Genomic DNA, 17,215 nt, shown 5'->3' with positions numbered 1-17,215 from the left:
ATTAGTCCATACCAGAGGTGGCAGATCAGACGCTAAATGTCATTTGCTTGCCAAGCACACTTAAGATGGTAAATATTTCTTGCTATTTAGAGCCATCTACTGAACTGAACACTAATGTACACTACCATTCAAAAGTCTGGGGTCACTTCGAAATGTCCTTATTTTTGAAAGAAAAGCATTTTTTTGAATGAAGATAACATTAAATAATTCAGAAATACATTCTAGATATTGTTAATGTGGTAAATGACTATTCTAGCTGAAAACGGCTGATTTTTAATGGAATATCTACATAGGGGTACAGAGGAACATTTCCAATCATCACTCCTGTGTTCTTATGCTACACTGTGTTAGCTAATCCTGTTGAAAGGCTAATTGATGATTACAAAACCTTTGTGCAATTATGTTAACACGATGAATAAAAGTGTGAGTTTTCACGGAAAACATGAAATTGTATGGGTGACCCCAAACCCACATACAGTGGAAGTCCTCTGCACTTGGTCAAAACCCACTTCACTTTGACTATTTCTACTGGTTTACTGCTTTGACAGTACCAAATAAATTCATCATTTCTTCACCATCTTTGATCCAAAATGAGCCATTGCATTGCTGGTTCATATGCTGATTCCCTTACGAATGAATGAATGAATGAATGACTGAATGAATGATTATTTTACTCTTGTCTCCACACAACCCACCCCACCATCACAGGATTACTCAGACAACACACCAAACATTACGGCATGTAAGCGCCCATCATCGAACATCAGCATCTTCCAGAGACACATGTAAAACTAGACACTAGTCAAACATAAACATCATCCAAACATTACACATAAACTTACTGCAAATAATGCTCCAAGAGATATTTCACGGGAAATACAACAAGTATACAAACACAGCCCTCCAGACCCAAAACATAATACACAAATCCAAAGACAACAAATACTTCATCTGCTTCTAACGGTGCCAAACACTTTATATTTGATCCAGTTCATATTTAACAGTCTCCAGTCTATACAGAACAGAGTTTGAAGAGTTTATTGATCATATGTTTCTTTCTTCCTTCTTTCCCTTACCCTTGCCTCCAAAAGATATTCAGAAAATGCAAAAAAACATGATCAAAAAGGTATTCAACTCCATTCTCATTGTCAGTCATCAGAATAAGAACCATTTTTTCGGCAAAGCATGTGCACACGTACAAAGAATTTGACGTTTTGTGTTCTCAAAGTCCTTACATAATAAACATACATGCATTTAAACATGGGCTACAGGTTAAAAAATTAAAATAGGTGTTTAACTGCTATGTAAAGCCAAAGACATGTGATGAGCATGTTTAAATTTGAAACACAAGTTTCATGCAATTTGTGCCAATTTTGAGCTGCTGTATCTCATGAACGTGAATCTTGTTAAATAATATTTGATGCAAGTCATGATATAAAATACCAAGGGTACTAATTAAACTGAATTTCATTCTGTACCTCATTTAGCTCACAATATTCACAGATTCTGTCATCCTCAGTCACACATCTATCTTCCCATTTCAATATATAGGGATGATATGCCACATCTGTGCATGGGTTGTAAGCAAATTATGCTTAACACAATTATCACATTTGTAATCTTTCTTAAATAAACAATAACAAGTTTAGCTCATTACCATCACTGTTATGTCTGGCCTACTACCTGTAACTCACTGCCTGGAATGTGACACGTGTTTATTTAGTCAACTTGAGCAAACGCTGATGTATACTTGGTGATAAAAAAAAAAAACCTACAAGTGTGGATTTATGCAGATTGTGTTCTATGAACCTAAATCCACTATCTCTTTCAGAATTTATTTTTTGCTGCACAGCTGTTACAGCATATACTTAGCCATAACTGAACACAGCCATTATTGAGCAAATATACTTTAATGGTGGCAGCAACCATAATAACTAGCCTATTTCTGGCACCACTGCAAATCCCTGCTTACGCCATATTGTATTGTGTTTCACACCAACATATTTCACACCTACGCAACCACTTTTTGACAAGTTGCAGGTCTAAGGTGGATTTCAGTGTGTAAATACAGAAGGATGTACCTTACATTCACACAGAGATTTTTGAATGGTGTATTCACAAACAGGAAGGGAACTTAACTTGGGGGACTGAGAGCCTGTGCATGTTTGCCAGCGTGTGTGTGTGTGTGTGTGTGCGTGTGTGTGTGTGTGTGTGTGTGTGTGTGTGTGTGTGTGTGTGTGTGTGTGTGTGTGTGTGTGTGTGTGTGTGCGTGTGGTAGTGTGCCAGCCAGATGGCCTGAGGCCTAGCTGGAGCCGTGGCCGACTCTGAGCTGAGCTGAGATGAGATGAGCAGAGGATAAGCTTGGACTGGCCATGGGCTACGATTGTCCTTCACTCTACAGGAATCCATTTAGGTTTCAGGGTCTCTTTAGCCAACACACACGGACAGATACGCACACAAACACACATGGCCATTTAGCCGTGCCTGTCAGACTCATAATAGCTGAATGACAAAGTGTCTTTCTTAGCAGCAGCCATATGCATAGGTGGATGGAATGCCTCACAGTGAGACTGTGACTCATCTCCCATGGTATATAAAACTGTGTTAATATCTGTCATCCATGAGAAATGGTTGCCAATTGTCACACACTGATAATGTTATGAGCCAATTCAATAATTATACAAGCTGATTTGCATGGACGTGGCAGTGTGCAGGAGACAGAGGTCACACACACACACACACACACACACACGCACACACACACACACACACACACACACACACACACACACACACACACACACACACACACAAGACAGGCGCCTGGTGTCACTCCAGGGCAGCTGGTGTGAGAGGCTGAAGCAGTTGGCTTCAAAATAGAAGCTCCATACAAATTAAGAGCAAGAGAGAGAACTGATTGGATTTGACTCATTATCCTCACACAGTAATTAAAGCCTGGGGGTGGATAGATGCTTGGACCATCAGACAAGAACATAATTTTGCAGAAGCCAAGCTAGTCTTCGTGCACTCATTGTCGTTCTACATCTACAGATTGAAATCTATTCCTACTCTAACATGCCCAGATGTATGCACACAAATTCGTGTGAAGATCAACCATAATAAGGAGCGATAAAGAGATGTGATTTGCAATCAAAAGCTATGACCAGCACTTGAGAAAAGCTAAGAGAAAGTCGTTGTTTGTTATGTCAAGCCCAGCTAGGAGAGATGACATTTAGAATTCTGAAAAGTCCACAGTGAATAGAAAAAGATTTCCCTTCAATAAAACATTGCCTGAAACTTTCCATCATCCCCTATATGCTCTCAGATATAAAAGCACCTTGAGTTCACCATCTCTGACAATTTGACCTTCGACTGCATTGTCACAGAAGCTCTACAGTGTGTTTTCTCGGTAATAATTGAGTGGAAAGGTTTGGCCTTGCAGGTAGCCAGTGACATTGCAATTGAGTCACAATAGGAGATTATACTTGTGGAGCTCTGTGGCCCTGTGGCTGACTTGCTAGTTGGCAGACTGTCATTTGGGGTCTGAAATGTGATCAGCCCCTCTTAGCCCCTCTGTCTGTTCCAGCAGTCATCGCCTATTGCTGGGTATTAGCAAAATACTGAAGCAGAAAACATTTTAACCGAGAAGTATCAGTAGTTGAGAAAGTGGTCATGCTGCTGATGAGGAGAGATTCTTGTTATATCGCAGTTCTTAAAACTAACTTCAAGTTAAAACAGCTACAAGGTGATTACCCTCTTTTTTTGCCCGGATATGTAGAGAAATATTAAAAGTATACTGCATACAACTACACTGCTCTCACTATCAGGACTGGCCCAAAGAACTAACTCTCTCATGAGTTTCAGGTTGGTTCCTTTGCAAAGCTGGCGAGGAAGAACAAGTAATTTTACAGTCATTGGACAGAACAGAGAGGTCTCAGTGATGGGAATCCCGCTCTAGCAGGGAATCATCCCGACCAATTTCTACAGCCCTTTATCAGCTTAGCGCTGCATCTTAGCGACTCACTTAGCACTGCGAGTTAGCGTAATGACTCGCTGGAGCATGGCCCGTCACCACAGACAAGCTGAGGCGATGCGGCCAGAACTGTCACATTCAAGCAGCCTTCAAGCTGAGGAGTTGTGACAAAGTGACATGCTGAGACAAACCTAAAGGCCTAACATGAGGGTGCAAGGGGTGGGGTGGGAGGTGCATGAGCTTGTGGGACAGTGTGTGTGTGCGTATGGATGGGAGGGGGTAACGCTGGCCTCAAAGCTAGGATGCTATCTCATCTCTGACTCCTTTGCTTGTAGCAGACAGGGGAGATGAGATGAGGAGTGACTGTATGGGGAGTCACCAGCCTTGCTATAAGGTCAGAACACAAAGCAGCGCCAAAATGACATACATCCACTGTGATGGAGCCAAGTCAAGCTAACATACAGGGAGGGAGAAATGGAATGGCAGAGCAAATGAGACAGGGTAACAATAGAAAAAGATAGAAACCTTCAAACCAGATTCTGGCAGAAGATGAGCGTAACGACCGTTCTTTGTGAAGGCACAAGGTCAGAGACATAAAAGGAACGAGGCAGATAGATTTGTGCAAGAGAAGACCTCCCATTGTTCGGATCTGCTCAACACAGACAGCCGCTCTCCTCAGCAGCCCAGTCCTCTAACTGAACTGAATTACAGCACAGCCCATAATATTACATCATTCATAAGAGAATTAAACGTGGCCCCCGTTGGAAAAGAGACACACACACCCTTGTGCAACACATGCCCAGGGATTGGCGTGATGCAAATGCACACACGTACAAATTCTTGCAGGCATATACATACAAGCCCTAACCCTCATTCATCCTCAACCTCGAGAACTCTCATTGTGTGCTGACAAACTTTGCTGTGGGGGGAACTAGCAGGCATAGCAGAGAGATTAAGACAGGCGGTTAAAAAGCCACTGAGACACTGAACAACACACACACACACACAAACTCGAGGAGGGAGGCAAGGCGAGACGTGCTCATACTGTCAAACCACTTCATTGCTGGCCCTGGCGTCTAATTATGCAATAAAAGTGCCTCAACAGGGGGAAGCGGCATAGCCCAAAATAAAAATCAGCCTGCCTAAAAAGTAGGAGATTCACCCGGTGTAAAATATCCTCCATCTCCCCAGGGAGGGGAGCTGTGCTACAGGCCCAGCACAGCTCTATTCTGTTCTCTGTTTTCAGCACATATCACAGGAGGCAGGCCAGCAGACACTGAGTCAGACCCAGATTCATATAAACACTGTGGTGGAGTAAAACTGCAGGTGTTGCAGGGAAACAGCCACAGGGAGAAGGGAAGAATGAAGAAGAGGCACATAAGCAGAGAGAGGAATGTGAGAAAGCTGGTGAGAGACTGAAGACAAGAAAGTGATAGGAAAAAGGAAGGATAGTGAGAAAGTGTGGAGGAGTGAAGGGAAGACTGAGTGAGTAGCTTGCAAGGCATGCTGTCAGAAAGATGTGTGTGAGTGCATTTGGAAAAGTTGCAAGTCGCATCAAGAGACCTGTTAGGAAAGATGAGTGTCAAAGCCCAGCCCTGCCACTGCATTAGACACTTAATTAACCTCTTTATACACTAAGCCAAAGGCTCAGATGTGTGGACAGTGTGTGTGTCTGTGTGTATCTGAAAGTGCATGTTTATGAGCTGATCCATTTTCAAGTACTTGCAGTTAACTACAGTGTGCAGCAATTTGGAGGCTCCTATGCTCTTCATACCTATGAAATAAAAATGGATTTGGTTCCAAGACTCCATAATTCCTCTTATACTTGTGTACCCTCTGATTCACCTGCAGTGCAATGTCCATACTACATAACGTATGTTTCCACTTCTCTGTTTTTTTCCTTTTTGCCTCGGCACTATCCCTCGATCCCTCATCCAATTTCATTCACCCGGAAAGTCTCTCATTTACCCTCCCCACCCGTCCTCTTCACCTTCCCCTCGTTCTCTACATGTCTTCATTTCTCCTCTCGTCCTAACCCTTCACCTCAAGTTTTCCCCTCTTCCTCCCATCGGATTCCATTCCCCTGCTTTACTCCTTCTCACCGTTTCACCGGCCTAGCCACTCATCCATCTCTCTCCCTACATTTCTCTCTCTCTCTCCCCGCCCCTCTCTCTACTTTCTCTGCCCTTGGCTGCCAGCAGTAAGCTGCTGCTGGTAATTATCAATCTGTAGTCTACAAAACACATGAGAAGCAAATGCACACATTCACGAGCACATGACACGCTTGGCACATACGCACACTGCACACACTCAAGGAAACAGCACTCTTGGACACATACCCACAGTCCTTCACGGCTACAAAGCCTCAAAGTTACACAGCGAGGCCCTGAGAGAAAAGAGGCAGCTATCACACGACTGCACAAACAGGAACACAGTCTCCAATCCTTTATGTAGGAGCTTGTTTGCAGTACACAAATCAATGTACACAAACTAACATGCCCCTGCACACACACAACTACAAGCAAACGCAAACACACAAACAAAATGGGCACACACACACGTACACTAACGCTGTGAACGAACGAATAAACAAAATGGCACAGCCCCTGTATACAGGCGCAGACACATGAGAGTGGCGTGCGTCATCTTCAAAGGGAGGTTTGAAAGAACACACCGCCTCAACACCCCGGCCTCTCCCTCCTTCTCCCACCCACCCCTAACTCCCAATATATGTTCAAAGGCCATCCATTAACCTTTCACTCACACAGGCCTCTCTGTGATCTATTGCTCTCAGCCAAGGGCTTTGAAGAGCGCAGCAACCCCCAGCACCGGAGAGGGAGCGAGGAGGTAGCAAACAAGAGATGAGAGAAAGACAGAAGGAGGTAAAAGAGAGAGAAAGGAAAGAGAAAGGAATGGCAGTGACAAGAGATGCGCACTGTTAACAGATGGCAGGCAGAGGGTAAGGAAAGAAAAACAGAGCGACTGGGGGGAGGTGGCAGGATTAATCTCGTGGAGGGAGGCCTGATAGAAAGTGTGAGTAAAGCAATAGGCTGGGGAAGGTTGAGAATGGATGGAGAGCCAAAACAGTGATAGAGGGACTAGAAAAAGGGGTCATGAGAAAAACGATAGAAGATAGAAGGACATCACAACGCAGAGAGAGGGTGTAATAGCTGAGGTGTTAGAGGAGCGAGAGCGGGGAGATTGGATGAAAATGAGAGGTGAGCGTTCGGAGTGAGAGAAGTGAGAAGCACTGACTGTTGTTAATAAGACGGGGAACCAACAGAAGCTTGAAAACACACACAAGAGGCATGGAGAGAGGAAACCGGAGAAAAAAAGGCTTTACAGCAGTTTTTTTTTATTGCAAAATCCCGATGATAGAATATTCACAAGACACTAGATTGGCAATTAGTGTCAGTGAAGCCTGTGGATTTCAGCTTTATGAGGGAGAAAAAAAACATGGAAAAAGATATTCAAGGGTCATTTTTAGACAAAATATGAGCGTTTACTTCTCCAATTTCTGGGTGTGTTCATAGAGAATACATAACCAGCCAGTTGTGAGTGCCCTGATCAATAAAACTCCAGCTATTAGAAACTTGAAAATGAAACTTGTCTGTAAAACTTAAAATTTATATAATTTAAGTCCAGCTCAAACCATTTGCCTGCCTGAAATTCTGCAACTAATGTTTGGAGGATGGCCCATAGAAACACATAGTTTTACTGTTATACAATATTTCATGAAAAGAAACTGCTCTACTCTGGTGAATAATTTCTCTTTGGACTCTATGCTCAATAAACTCACACATCACAGAAATGTGAAATACACATATCTGAATATGATAAAACAGTACAAATAATAAATCAGCCCAACTTCAACTGTAGCAGGTGTAGCAGTTTGGAGCAATGAGAAGAAAATGTGAACCTGACAGGTTATAACAACCCTGTCTCCAAGAAATTATGTTCTTATATTACTAAACTGTGTTTCCAATTACAGTGTGCTCGGTGGCAAACATAATCGCTGGCTGGATTATGTTCACAGGCCCTGTTTTTTTCTCTTTCTCTTTCTGTTTCTTTTCTTTTTTTTTTTTCAAATAAATGAAGTGCAACGTTTATAAACTGCACCAGCGTTGTGAGGATGGTGCCCGGGTGGATGGACGGCATTCGAAGTGCAGAGATCAGGGCTCATTCATTATCATCATATGTCAGAATTACTGATGTCATTTAGTTCCACACAATGATCATTTCTGGGAGACAGGCTTAGTTATAGGGTCCATGTTGCAGACTTGTTTGAATGTAACTGATTATTCTATTGTCATCTGATTCTCATCATCTAATGCCTTGAACGACTTCAGTGCTCTGCCTGACATAGTTCTTTATGATCTGTCTACTACTAAAAAAAGTGTAGAGCTATAAGTTTACAAAACACATATTATAACAACACAAAATGCTGTTCAGCAAATTATACAACAACAACAACAAGTCAAGTTCATGTAGCAAGGTTACACTACTGCTTTATTGCCTCCTCTCAAAATATCATTGCTACAGATCCGTCAGAGAATCAATTCTTATGAATTTGCGAGTAGGTCACACTTTTGAAATTATAATTTTAATATGATAGTATTGCAAAACTGAAAATCTTCCCCCTCTCTCTCTCTCGCTCTCACCATGCCTGTGTGCAAAAAAAATCCAATACTGGTTTCAAGTCAACAATTTTTTTTTAGATCTTCACTCAGAATTTAAAATCTTGGGTTGAGCAACACTTAAACCCAAAATAACTGTCAGCTCAGTCATAAAAACCATCTGGCTTGCAGAGGCATAGTAAATTCATCATGTGGCCCTGCATGAAAAATAGCTATCCACCCCTTGCATTATAGAAAGCAAAATACTACATTGAGATCAGTCCTCATTCAGACATTCTGTCACCATCCAAGGACAGCCAAGAGACTAAGCACTTTGTTGAGAAGATGTGTAAAAACAGCTGGTTCCCCATCCTTAAATAAAAGCTACTGTTCAGGGGAAAAGGCACAGAAAAGAAAAGCCAGGGAGAGGAGGGGAAGACAGATAAAAATGTCTGCGTGTGCAGTAAAGGACCAGGGGCCTTTCCACATGACTGATCTGAGAGCAAAGACTTAAATACAGGGGAGATGAGAACAGATTCAACCAGTCAGCTGACACTAGCATCCTGGTATGAGTGGTACACACGCACTCTCATAAATGCTTACACACGCACCCATCTGTACACGTGTGCACACTCACGTATACACAAAGACTCACATAGACCCGAGCGTGTGCACATCACTATGCACTCATGAACATAGTGCATGTACAAATATGCAGTATACTGTATGCTTGCAAATTCACACACTGAAAGGACCTACAAATAGCCTCGTAATGGTCTGGCTGCCACCACTGGTGCACATAAATACAAACACATAAGCATACACCACTGCCTCCGCTGTGCTAAATGAAAGTTCTGTGTCAGGGCTTCATCATGAACAGCGCAGCTGCCTGCAATGCCTGCCACATTAAGCAAGCCTAATGGGCTTTCAGATCAACAGCATTGAGTATGAAGGGTGGTACATTTTCAAGCCTTCTGTAGAAACAGCGGGACATTCTGTTTGTCAAGGTATGCATGTCAGTCTGTCAAGGAGTCTGCCAGGAAACAGGGGTGTGGGGATTTGTATATGGCAATATGATTATGACAATAGTGCAATATGATTTTGCTTAGGTTAGTATGAGTTTGTATTCACAGATGACAATATTGCTTTCGCTTTACACAGTCGTTGCATCTCAAAGAAAAATGAAGAAGTGCGCAGTGATTTAAGTGGATAAATATTCATCATGTGAGATGGGCAAGTGAGTGAGGTTTTGTGGGAGAGAGCAGGGAAGAAGTATGTGTACAAAGCTCACGCTGGTTAGGAACATTTGCACTAAAGAACTGCTTCCAGAGGAGAATAAATGTGTGAGTGTGAGGGGTAAATATTAGACTGTGCAGTCAGGAGCGGAGTGAGGTTAAAGCGTGGCAGATTAGTCGGGACACTGAGGAGGAGCAGGATTACACATTAGACTGGGAAGCCATGTGTGATGATCATGCAGGTTTCCAAATGAGCTTTGATTACTTTGAGAGAGATTTGAGCAGCTCTCGTCACTTCAAAACTGTGCCCTCTTCCTTTAAATTCTACTACCCTTGTTTGCTTTTCTTTTTTCTCTCCTGCTCCTTTGGTCATGCTACAATAGAAAGAAAGAATTTCAGTCAAAATTCGACTGCCAAAATTATGTGCACCAAAAAGTGTGGGTGTGCATGAGCACCTGTCAATGTGTATTGTCTGTGTGCCTGATTCTATTAGGGGGAAAAAAAGAAGATTTTTCTTAATTTCATCAAACCAAACGCTGTGCCTCTGCTTAGGGGCTAAACTGATAACAGTCAATTGATTATTAATGGATTATTAAAACTCCAAATGTGCTAGGTCACACAGACAGTTGGAGGCTTATTTTCACACAAATATTCACACCCACATGCACACAAACACAAAGCAACATAACGCCCAAGGCCAAATGAGTGGAACAGAACGTACGCTACACAAATCCAGTGTGACAAAAGCAGCCAAATTAAGATGGAAAAAGACAGCACCTACTCCAATTAAAACAGCACCTGTTAAATCAGAGCTTTTGCTGAGGGTATGAAACAGCCAATACTGACACAACCATAGACAAACACATTTTAATTTTTCCCTGAAAGCTTCAATTCCTAGAACTCTTTATTCGTAATTACTAGCCCCTCCCTGTGATGACCATGATTCCCTGAAGCTCCTCCTCCTTATCCTAGCTGTCCATCACCCAGCGGCTTGTTGGCATAGACCTGACTGAGAGCATACAGCAGATGGTGTGCTGCTGTCTGTGCGGCAGGCCACTAGCAGGACACCCAACAGCCCCTCCTCTCCCTCCTCATCCCGTCGCCTCCCCCTGCAATCCCCGCTCCTTCCTCATACACAGTCCTTTAACACACACCCCCTCCAGCATCACTTCGGCTCAACCAGGTCACCTGCAGCCAAGCTTACAACTGTGAGCACACCACACAAACATAAAACGAAATATCTCATGGTACAAGGCACATTCAAAGAGGTCACACATATGGCACCATTACATGCACGGATTCCCCCTTATTTTCTTGCCACGCTTCGAGTAACATCAAGATGACAAGAAATTTTATTGACATTCTCACATGTAATCTCCACCTCAGTTACTCTCTCTCTCTCTCTCTCTGTCTCCTGTAGAGACCGTTTAGTTAATCAAGTGCAGCATTTCTAGCCTGGTCAGCAAGTCAATATGCTTACAACCTTCATCACATAGCTAACGTATAAATATTACATCCTCATTTGCAATAACCCGGTCATGGCCAGTTGTGGGGAACAGTGAAACCCAGAGGAGCTCATGTGTAATATTCCAAACTGGATCAGTGAATCAATACAAAATCACACAAATTGTTTTGTTTGCTTGTAACTGTAAAAAATAGTACCACACAGTGTTGTTATTTGTTACGTACCCTGTGAAGATGGAGCGATGTTGCTGAAAGCCACAGCACAGGTGAAGAAGATCCAGGCTCCAAGAGCCATGTTTGAGGCTGAGCGGGGGGCAGGGTGGTGCTGAAGCTTAGAGGTGGTTAGCAGGCACAGGTGAGCAGGGTGGCACTTCCTCAGCTCACACCCTCCCTGAGGGTGATCCTGCAGGGAAAGAGGTTAGAAATAACACAGGTAAGTGTCTCATAAAATATCGTATGTCACTATGTTCTGTTTTTTCATTCTTTTCACGGCTCAGCATGGCATTTGAATTAAAGGGTGTTGACTTATTCTGAATTTGTCACTGGAATGTGTGATAGGAACTCAGAGGAGAGGAGAGGAGAGGAGAGGAGAGGAGAGGAGAGGAGAGGAGAGGAGAGGAGAGGAGAGGAGAGGAGAGGAGAGGAGCTCCCCCTGTGGTGGTCAGGTAGAATGATCAGATGGGAGATCTGAGGCCATTTTGTGCAGGATGGCATGGCAACAGCTGTTGCCACTACCAGCTCATCATTTTGAAATGTTTGGACGCCTGATTGAATCAGACATGCTACATATGTTTTGGGGCTGTTAACAGAGCTATATTCATGTGAAAAATACATGTCTTCTGTGTATGTGTTTACAGGCACGCATACAAATGGAGACAGTGAAAAGTGGTGACTCAGTCAGCAGTGCTGTAGGGCTCACACATCTCATTTGCCTAATGAAATAAATCACAATCTGGAACTTGAGCTCTGATTTTTTGACAGCAGAGCCTGCAGGGGCTGAAAGGCAGAAAACAGTAAAGACGGTATTGTTAGAGTTAATACTCCTCCTGCTGAGCTTGCTGATGAAACAGACAAATTGGTCTGCGTCTGTGTGTGGGAGTATTTGTGCGAAAAAGGAAGGTTGCATGCACTCTCACACGCACAAGTGGGGATACTATATAGAGCTTTGTTGACTTTCAAGAACTCCATTCATTTCATAAGCATGTGCCTTAACATTTTCAGATAACCTACACAATTACCACTTCAGTCTTGCTACTTGGCAGCTCCAGCTCTACAAATTTATGTTTAATTGGCAAACCTACAGATCCTATAAAACCTCTGTAATCTTCGTCAAGAGCAAAAACCTTCCAACTGTAAACATATGTGTCATGCTCAATGACGCATATGCAAAAGAAAATAAACCCAAATATATATAACGTGAAAAAGAGCTTAAAGATGCTGCATGACGCACATATTGCAGAATGTGTGATGTCCCCAAACAACGCGGAGAAATTGCATCTATTTATTTAGATTTCCAGCATGAACCCAAACTATAAGTCAAGAACTCTGAATTATAAAAGCCCCTGCATTTTTCATTCATGTAATCTTTTCATCCTTGTAATTGAACAACATACACAAAAACATGCAGACACGACCAAGCATTCCTCTCCTGGTTGTTAAGACGGCAGGTCTCGACTGGCTGGGTGGCTTCACCCCCTCTTTTCATCACGACTGATTTAACTTTCCCTCGACCTCTCCTGCCCCTCCTCTTCATGACCTTCTCTGATATTTAACCTGCTCCCCAGTGGCAATGCCGGCCCACAGCCACAGACCTGCCTGGGTGTCGCAGCGTGGATTAGTATGTTGGATGTCGTAGAGTACAAGCAAGACAGAGTGAGAGCGAAGCGGAGGGCAAACAGCAAAGAGGGAGAGGGAACAAAAGCAGTACAAAGAGTGCAAAGCACATCCGCAGCAGCTGTTCTTTCCACCAGCGTTTATTTCTATCATATGTACAACACGCAAACACACACATACTACCTCTGCGCTAATGTTGCTTGTGCCATAATTTCAGTTTGTTTGTGACCACCCTCTATGACCAGCAGCTGAGAGAAAAGGACACGCTCAGAGGGAGGGCAGGAGAGACAAAGAAAAAGTAGAAAAGCAGTAAACAAACTGCAATAGACATGCAATGTAGCAGCCTTGAATGCCCGGCTCCCTCCAATGGCCTTTACTCTCCCACTATGGCGTCTCTACCCCCCAATCTCGCTTTGTTATTAATGGTCAAAAAGAGATTCCATCCTGTGCAGTGACAGGCATTTTGGGGTTTTTTTGCTCTACAACTTTTGTGCTTTTAATAAGAAAAATCTGTCTTTTCTCTTGTTTCTTTTGACTGTGCTTGTCAACAATAGCTCTCCTGTGGTCTCAGAAGATGAGGAGGGCTAGGGAAAGAGAGCAGCGAGGGAGGGAGGGCAGGTTGGGGATTGAGGGAGGAAAGGAGAAAAAAAAGTGCAGGGTGGATAAATTGATTTTATTTTGTGACAAAAAGAATGCTGGCATTACACAGCATTCAATTTCAATGTGGTAGGAAGGGAGAACAGAAAGAATGAAGGAGAAGTGAACAGAGGGCCAAAGTGAAGGAAAGAAGACAAAAAGGGATGACAAACAAAGGAAGGAGGAGCTCAAGAGATGAAAAAAAGAGAGGAAGCATCATGCAGCCTGAGTAACAAACAAACAACGAACAGAAGGAGCAAAGGAAGTAAGAAAAAAAAACAAGTAAAGAATGGTAGCTTTCTGTATATAGAGAATAAATATGAGAGGGAAGGGAGGGGATCCTGCTGAAAATAGCCAAGTGAGAACAGCAAAGGAATAGTAAAAAAACAAACACAAAAAAGCAGGAAGTAAAGGCAAGGGATAAACTATTCCTCCTGCTTGTATCTATGAGTCAGTGTGCCTCTGGGTGGAGGATCCGTTAGGAGTCTTTGGAGGGTGTGATATGGGTATCTTCGCCCTTCGTGCTCTCCCTACTTGGAGGATGTTACATGCCTGAGGCCAGAAGCTGACCTTTTGCACTGATCACATCCAACATTATTATCATCACTGTTTCTCTTCTAATAGAGCAGAACGTCATATCCCTATGAGACCAGAGGCCTCAAAATGGGAGGATGGACAGTAATTTCACAGGACTGGTGAAAAGGTGAGGAGGGCGAGCAAGAGCAAAGGCAGGAGGAACGCAAATGACAGCCAGTTGTATCAATACAAAGACAAACATGCAGCTGTCTAAATCCAATGGCAGCAGAGTTACACTCACAGCTTTGTCATCTTGTTTCAGATGCTACACTCATCTTCTTCTCTTTCTTTGGCTATTAATTTGCAGGCTTCCTTGATCCAAAGCAAATAACCTCATTATCCACTTCTATTGGATCATTACGATAATCACCATGATCATTAAGATCTGTTTGCTTTAGCAGACATGCTCATCAAGAACAGGGTGTCACAAGCCCTTTATATGCGGGATGGGGGGTACTGTTATAGTCTGTGTGTCTGTCATGAGAACCATTCATGTTAACCCCATCACTCAAATTATTTCTGTGCACAAGAAAGAGGCATTTAGGAACATTACGCGACTAGACTCCAAATGAGGGAGAACAAAGAGTTTGCGTAGACAGTTTTTGCTGCATAATTAGAAAAGCTGGTGCAACTCTCAGAGCTGCTACAGCTTCAGGCTTTCTGTCTCCTGTTTTTCCCCTGCTAAGGGGAGGCTGATATCAAGGTGGGGGAGACAAGCATGATAAGTGTGAGTCAGCTCAGTATACATGTGTGAGACTGGGCAATTGATGGAGAGAAGGCTGTAGATCCACACTGCTGATTGGACTAACAGTGCAGCTTTAAAAGCACTTTCTACTGAGAGCTCTGCCAAAAATACTTTGTATCCATAGGGTGTTTTGAAAACTACTAACATCGTAATTAGCATTTCAGTATTTGGAAATGAGGTATGCTGTATGAAGAAGTTAAAATCATGCAGGGCAATGGGGGGCAACGTGGGGATTGGGAAAACACAAACACAGATTTATTTGGTTGGGAAAACACTCATGATTGATTTAAAGATTTGACAGCCATAAATTATGATGGTCAGTTTCTTCATGCAAAGAGAAGCCTTTGCATCTTGTGATGAAGCACCAGCATTTCTCATGCTATTAGGATTGATGTTTATGCCTCAGATGCTTCAACAACAAATAGTTGGTTCAGTAGCAAAGCTCCCGCTATGAAGGAAATGATTGCCTCCTAGCAACCGACACAGTGGAGCGAGGAAAACTGAATGGCAATCACTCACTTACAAATCAGAAAGTGATGCAAACTGCTACATTAAATATTTGTAATCAAGTAAAATTTCAGTTGAAATAGACATCTACTTAAATTGGAATGAACTGAAAACAACCTAATTTTTTCTTACTCAGTGCGATTCGGTATCAGTCATGTCGGAGACTGGCACTTTATTTCAGAGGGAAGTATTGTTACACTCAGTAAAGCCTATTCATGTAGTATTGTGTGGAGTATGATGAGACTGCAGAGAATGACAACAGTCTATGCTTTGCCTGGGGGCCTCTAAGTAATTCTCCCTCTGACTCATTGGTACTGAAGCTTTGTCACACTTGCTACTCTTCTGTACTCTCTTGAGTTAGGCAAGGGGGAGCAATACAAAGAAGTGTAACAATAAATGAGGATGAGATAGAATTCATTAATTACTTCTTCACCTCCATAAAAGTAATCACTCGTCAAAGTGAATATAATTATCCTACTTTTCCTTTCGAAATGTAACAGACATACCATGAAATATCATTACCATCACCATCTGCAATCAAGCTTTGCTGAGTGGGAGGCTGTGTTTTCACTGTCAAACCTACCTTCCAGGAGGCTGAGGTATGACAGTCGAATTTAATGATTTAATGATTATTTAAATAAGCCACAGTGGCAATTTGGATTTGCCAGTTACAGTGTGTGTATGTGTCAAAATTGCTTATATATGGAGTGCGTGGAATCATATCAATCTGATAATGAGACAGAGTTTAGTTGAAACACAAAGCTAGAATGTGACCAACAGGAAACCATGTCATTTGACTTTTTAAAATATAACTTAATCTCCACACACTGTACAATTTAGGCTCTGTATGCATAAAAAAAAAAGATTGGTTCATTGTTACTGCAGAAAAAAATACGATACCACCTAGAATAAACCACTGCCCTCCCAACCTCTTCACTGTTATCTTCCAGTTGGGCCTATCATTAATCTCCCTAATCCTTTTTGGTGAGGCTATCGCTAGCAAAGACAACATAATAGCATTAGATATTATTCCTTCATAACAACTTGATTCTATTACATTTGCATTGACGCTCAACAGCCCACATGATCTTGGCCATGGTGAGAACTGATAGCCTACTAGAATGTAAACAGTAGTGCAGTCATGCAGGATGGATAATATTGTTAAGCTAGCAGCAGCTACACAAGCACATTCAGGTCAGATCATCCCAACACTTCTCTATTTACTGGGGTAGGTCAGTTAAGGCCGGAGCTCTGGTGTGGTAGTATCTCGCTGGCTGCAGCAGCAGGGCTGTTTATATAATGACACCATTGTGCCGTCTGTGTGCAGATGGAACATCAGAGCTCTTGTAATGGCCTGTGTATTAGGGCCAATGTGTTTGATTACTGACTCAGGGAGAGCAGGGATAGGCTGTGTAGTCATCAGGGAATAAGGCTCCCTCCAAAAGAGCAACCCAGGGAAAAAAGACCTATTTGAAGAAACAGAAGGAAAGAGGAAAGAGACAAAAAACAGGGGGAGACTTTAATGGAAGTGTGCTTTAAGGGAATGCAAATGAGACAAGGGAATCTGCAGAGCTGCAGAACACAGTGGAGGGATATCAAACAGGGCTAGTGTGGCTGCCAAAGAGGTAAA

At 42.7% G+C, this 17,215-nt stretch overlaps 1 protein-coding gene across 7 annotated transcripts in view; it reads right to left on the bottom strand.

Annotated features, from left to right (window-relative positions):
* Positions 1 to 17,215, bottom strand: part of adgrl1a (adhesion G protein-coupled receptor L1a) — a 153,246-nt gene that overhangs the window by 43,439 nt on the left and 92,592 nt on the right. For all 7 annotated transcript variants that reach the window (XM_055005084.1, XM_055005086.1, XM_055005087.1 and 4 more), the window contains exon 2: positions 11,514 to 11,691. In XM_055005084.1, coding sequence (XP_054861059.1) covers positions 11,514 to 11,691 — 178 coding nt within the window. The remainder of the gene's footprint in view (positions 1 to 11,513; positions 11,692 to 17,215) is intronic.

This window comes from Amphiprion ocellaris, chromosome 19 (assembly GCF_022539595.1).
Source record: "Amphiprion ocellaris isolate individual 3 ecotype Okinawa chromosome 19, ASM2253959v1, whole genome shotgun sequence".
NCBI classification, from domain to species: Eukaryota; Metazoa; Chordata; class Actinopteri; family Pomacentridae; genus Amphiprion; species Amphiprion ocellaris.
Note: the sequence above shows the minus strand (reverse complement) of the source record. Positions and strands in the feature narration are given on the sequence as shown.